Genomic DNA, 6,000 nt, shown 5'->3' with positions numbered 1-6,000 from the left:
GTGTGGTGACAGCAGACAGTGCCGTGAGTGTGGTGACAGCAGACAGTGCCGTGAGTGTGGTGACAGCAGACAGTGCAGTGTGTGTGGTGACAGCAGACAGTGCCGTGAGTGTGGTGACAGCAGACAGTGCCGTGTGTGTGGTGACAGCAGACAGTGCCGTGAGTGTGGTGACAGCAGACAGTGCCGTGAGTGTGGTGACAGCAGACAGTGCCGTGAGTGTGGTGACAGCAGACAGTGCCGTGAGTGTGGTGACAGCAGACAGTGCCGTGAGTGTGGTGACAGCAGACAGTGCCGTGTGTGTGGTGACAGCAGACAGTGCAGTGTGTGTGGTGGCAGCAGACAGTGCAGTGTGTGTGGTGACAGCAGACAGTGTCGTGAGTGTGGTGACAGCAGACAGTGCCGTGAGTGTGGTGACAGCAGACAGTGCCGCGAGTGTGGTGACAGCAGACAGTGCAGTGTGTGTGGTGACAGCAGACAGTGCCGTGAGTGTGGTGACAGCAGACAGTGCCGTGTGTGTGGTGACAGCAGACAGTGCCGTGTGTGTGGTGACAGCAGACAGTGCCGTGAGTGTGGTGACAGCAGACAGTGCCGTGTGTGTGGTGACAGCAGACAGTGCCGTGTGTGTGGTGACAGCAGACAGTGCAGTGTGTGTGGTGACAGCAGACAGTGCCGTGTGTGTGGTGGCAGTAGGCAGCAGTGGTTGCTGGCAGCAGTATAGCTGCAGCAGGCGGTGAAGGAGGGTGGCACTCTATGGTAGAGCTCAGAGTGCCGGTATCTCTCTCCTACACCACTGGCAGTATTCCCTCAGTGTGCACCGTCACTCCAGTCACCACTGGTGCTTCACTCAGTACATCTACCAGTGAAAAACAACACTTTCGTTTTAAGTGATTAAAAGTGTTTTATTTTAAACTATAAAATGATGAAATCATTTTCATTACATTTAAACTGAGATGAAAATGGTTTTATTGAGTGTATTTCGGAAGCTTAGTGGGAGTGGAAAAATACGGAGCGTGTGAAATTTGGTAGCGAGTGTTAGTGAGCGGAAAGTTACTGTGTATTCCTCTTCCAGACGTACACACACCACTGGCTGTTTCCACTATACACATACATGATCTACAACTCTTTGTACACACCAGTGACTATCTTCACCACACACACATACATGATCTCCAACATTCCGTACACAGCACTTGTCTACGTTAAGAGGCTGTGTTTAGCCTCTGGTGACTGTCCTTAAGGGCGTGGTGCACTCCAATCAGTCTCCTTGTCACAGGAAGGTTGAATGTACACCTCCTTGGGACGACAGTAACACGCGCTGGTGCACAAGTACTGTGCACGTGTGTGTGCAAATCACCTTATTACTGGTCAACACATGACTTGCTGACTTCACCTCGGTTAACTAGCTGAGGTCAACCCCTGAACTTGGTACAACACGACCACCCTGGTCCTCGGGCACTCTTTCCACCACCTGTAGGTGGTAGTTACGAACGACCACCTGAGTTGTAGTGACCAGTTCACCTCACAATCACCTGGCAACCTTAACAAGATTCACTACGGTTATTGATCCGACCAACGTTACCTGGAGGTCATTCCAGCCTTCCACTGACGTATGTTGGTGAGTAGTAACCTTCACCAGGTCTTGCATACAGGTCAATACTGTACTTGCATCCCCAGCCTTCCATTGACGAGTGTTGGTGAGTAGTAACCTTCACCAGGTCTTGCATACAGGTCAATACTTGCACCCCCAGCCTTCCATTGACGAGTGTTGATGAGCAGTAACCTTCACCAGGTCTTGCATACAGGTCTATACTTGCATCCCCAGCCTTCCATTGACGAGTGTTGGTGAGTAGTAACCTTCACCAGGTCTTGCATACAGGTCAATACTTGCACCCCCAGCCTTCCATTGACGAGTGTTGATGAGCAGTAACCTTCACCAGGTCTTGCATACAGGTCTATACTTGCATCCCCAGCCTTCCATTGACGAGTCTTGGTGAGTAGTAACCTTCAACAGAGTTGGTGAAAAGATTAATAATTCCATCATAATCCTGGCAAGGGAAAGATTTATTTCTGATGTAAATAATAACAACAAATAACAAATGATTAATATATTTAACATAGGGGCTGTTCCCAGCTATGCTAGGGTTACCAGAAATTTAAAATACACCCTAACGTTCTCCAGAGATGTTCAAGACAACTTTCTTATGAGACAAGATATCACACTCGTGAGAGTAGAGTTTCTCTCACACTTACAACATCTTGGTTTCGTGGACCAAACAATCTCTGGATCAAATCAAATCAAATCAATTCAAGTTTATTCTCTGTAAGGGTTACAATGTGGGGTTTACAGGATTTGGATATTGTGTGGTTTACGTGTTATAAAATACTAATTACAGAGGGAGCCACTAGGACACCTAGCCTGGCTAGGCATTTCGAGCAGACTTAGATTAATTCTTAACATTAAATCCTTATAGATTATGGTATTAAGGCTAAGTGACTACATCATAATTTGTGAGTTTAGCAATGTGAATGCTTTTGTTTTGACACAATACAAAGTGTCTATATTGGAGTTTCATAGGCAAACTTATGACTAGTTAGGATTCATTATTTTAAGATTAAGATTAGTATTTCTGTGTTTATAGTCAATGGGTGAGTGTAATTGTGAACCACCAGGTGGTTATCATGTAGTTAGTTGTCGGGGTGTATCAGGGAGATAAGATGTTTTCTAACTGTAAGTAAGTAAGTTTATTCAGGTATACACAAATACAGTTACATAGAATTATCATACATAGCAGCACATGTGTAGAGAACCTAGGATAACCCAAAAGAATCAGACAGAGTGACTTATTTCCATTGGGGTCTTTTATATTTCCATTAGTTTTGAAAGTGATGAGTGTGTCTGCAGTTCGAGAGTTTTCAGGTAGGGTGTTCCAGATTTTAGGTCATTTGAAATGCATTGAATTTTTGTAAAGGTTTAGTTGGACACGGGGAATGTCATAGAGATGTTTGTGTCTGGTGTTATGCCTGTGGATCCTGTCACAACTATCAAGAAAGCGTTTTAGGTCAAGGTTAATAATGGAATTTAAGGTCCTGTAGATATAGATTGCACAGTAGTAAGTGTGGATGTTCTGAACAGGGAGTAAGTTTAGATCTATGAAGAGTGGGGGGGTGTGTTGCCAGGGATGGGATTTAGTGATTATTCTCACTGCGGCTTTTTGTTGGGTTATTATTGGCTTTAGGTGTGTTGCTGCAGTTGATCCCCAAGCACAAATAGCATAGGTGAGGTATGGATATATAAGTGAATGATATAGTGTAAGAAGGGCAGTTTGCAGCACGTAGTTTCGTATCTTGGAGAGGATCCCCACCATTTTGGATACTTTTTTTGTTATGTGTTGGATATGGGTGCTGAAATTTAGGTTGTTGTCGAGGTATAGGCCAAGGAATTTGCCCACATTATGTCTGGCAATTAGAGTGTTGTCGATCTTAATGTTAAGTTGCGCAACACCTGCTCTGCTACCAAACATAATATAGAAGGTTTTGTCAGTGTTAAGTGTAAGTTTATTGGCTGTCATCCAAGTCGATATTTTGAGCAGTTCCTCGTTAACAATGGTATTGAAGGTGGCAAGATTAGGGTGGGAGATGACATAAGTCGTGTCGTCAGCAAAGAGAATGGGTCTCAGGTGTTGGGATACGTTTGGAAGATCATTGATGTAAATGAGGAAGAGCAGGGGTCCAAGGACACTCCAGTATCAAGTGGCTGTATTGATGAGGCTGTGTCTTTAATGGTGACATACTGATACCTATTAGAAAGGTAGGATTTGAAATATAATATACAAGCGCATGGCCTCTTATACCATAATGGTCAAGTTTGTGGAGTAGGATGCCGTGGTCAACTGTGTCAAACGCTTTTCTTAGTAATAAAGTTGGTAGAATTACCGACAATATGTAAAGTAAAAGGACACATTAGTTGCACTTGTGTCCTTTTACTTTACACGCTTTTCTTAGGTCAATAAAAATTCCTAGCAGATATTCCTTATTTTCCAATGCTGTGTAAAGCAGATCTAGCATTTTTATAATTGCATCATTAGTTTTTTTTATTTTTCCTGAATCCAAATTGGCAGGGGTTGAGTATGTTTTGTGACATTATAAAAGAATATAGTCTCCTGTGCACGAGTTTCTCGAAGATTTTGGATAGCAATGGTAAGTTTGATATTGGCCTATAGTTGTTTACATCTGTAGGGTCACCACCTTTATGTATTGGTGTAACCCTTGCTGTCTTGAGTAGCTTCGGGAAGGTGCTAGTTTCTAGTGACTTGTTAAAAAGTAATGTAATAGCATGCGAAAGGACATGGGCCGCTCGCTTGTACAATAATGGTGGGACGTGAGACAGATTCCCCGAGTTATTTTTAAGTGACTGGAGTTTATCTGGAGTTTATCTGGAGAGAGTTCCGGGGGTCAACGCCCCCGCGGCCCGGTCTGTGACCAGGCCTCCTTAGGTCAGTGTCCCAGGATGCGACCCACACCAGTCGACTAACACCCAGGTACCCATTTTACTGATGGGGAACATAGACAACAGGTGGAAAGAAACACTTCCAATGTTTCTACTCTGGCTGGGAATCGAACCCAGGCCCTCGTCGTGTGAAGCGAGAGCGTTAACCACCAGGCCACCAGATCGCGGTGATTTCTGTGGGCTCAGTTGGTACAAGATAGAAGGAATTTGGGAAATTCCTATCTAGGTAGTCCCCAGCACGGGCATTGGTACATGGGATTTTACTGGCGAGATTAGATCCTATGTTTGAGAAGAAGTCGTTTATCTTGTTAGCTGTGTCAGTGGGATGCAGTGGTGTTTCATTAGGTTTAGTTAGGACAATATTCTTGTTTTATTTTTTTCAGTTTGTGGGTCCCCAGAATCTGGGAAAGTGTTTTCCAGGTCTTTTTTATATCTCCTCTTGTGTCAGTGAATCTGCTGGAGTAGTACAGTTGTTTGGCTTTCTTAATTACTTTGGTGAGAACTAATGAATAGTGTTTAAGAATATCTTTGTGTATTAAGCCCTGTCTATATTGCTTTTCATATTGGTGTTTCTTATCAATGGATTTCAGAATGCTGTTGGTTAGCCATGGGCAACCAAGCCGTTTATCCGTGATCTGTTTCGTTTATATAGGACAATGTTGGTTGTATAGTCTAAGTATTTTGTTAAGAAAAATGTCTGTCCAATCGTCAGTACCATTGGCATTGGAGAATTCTGTAGGCCAGTCAACAGTTTACCTGGAGTTTACCTGGAGAGAGTTTCGGGGGTCAACGCCCCCGCGGCCCGGTCTGTGACCAGGCCTCCTGGTGGATCAGCCCCTGATCAACCAGGCTGTTGCTGCTGGCTGCACGCAAACCAACGTACGAGCCACAGCCCGGCTGATCAGGAACTGACTTTAGGTGATTGTCCAGTGCCAGCTTGAAGACTGCCAGGGGTCTGTTGGTAATCCCCCTTATGTATGCTGGGAGGCAGTTGAACAGTCTCGGGCCCCTGACACTTATTGTATGGTCTCTTAACGTGCTAGTGACACCCCTGCTTTTCATTGGGGGGATGGTGCATCGTCTGCCAAGTCTTTTGCTTTCGTAGTGAGTGATTTTCGTGTGCAAGTTCGGTACTAGTCCCTCTAGGATTTTCCAGAGGTCTGCTGTGAAATTCCTTACTGAGGCCTCGTCATGGAGTCTAAATGAAACTTTGTTGTATTCGAGTGATGGCTTACTAATGTTTGTTAAGAGGAAGGTTAGGTAGTGGTAAATAGTGCTGTCTGTGATTATCCCTGATTTAAGGGGGGGCTAGTATATTGGTCCATATGTGGTCTATTATGGTTGCACTTGTCTCAGTCAGCCTGGTTGGTTTAATTATTATTATTATTATTATTATTATTATTATTATTATTATTATTATTATTATTATTATTATTATTATTATTATTATTATTATTATTATTATAATCAAAAAGAAGCGCTAAGTCACAAGG

The 6,000-nt window shown here is 43.8% G+C and overlaps 1 protein-coding gene across 3 annotated transcripts in view; it reads left to right on the top strand.

Moving 5' to 3' along the window:
- The first annotated feature begins 656 nt into the window (after window positions 1–656).
- The window catches only part of LOC128684301 (prestin), a 149,867-nt gene continuing 144,523 nt past the window's right edge, over window positions 657–6,000 (top strand). For 2 of the 3 annotated variants that reach the window (XM_070089196.1, XM_070089192.1), the window contains exon 1: window positions 657–1,615. In XM_070089196.1, the coding sequence (XP_069945297.1) occupies window positions 1,610–1,615 (6 nt within the window). In that variant the 5' untranslated portion in view covers window positions 657–1,609. The remainder of the gene's footprint in view (window positions 1,616–6,000) is intronic. The other variant, XR_011392499.1, reaches the window with a different exon arrangement.

This window comes from Cherax quadricarinatus, chromosome 2 (genome assembly GCF_038502225.1).
Source record: "Cherax quadricarinatus isolate ZL_2023a chromosome 2, ASM3850222v1, whole genome shotgun sequence".
Taxonomy (NCBI): domain Eukaryota; kingdom Metazoa; phylum Arthropoda; class Malacostraca; order Decapoda; family Parastacidae; genus Cherax; species Cherax quadricarinatus.
The sequence above is the reverse complement of the archived record's forward strand: the minus strand, read 5'-3'. Positions and strand labels throughout refer to the sequence as shown.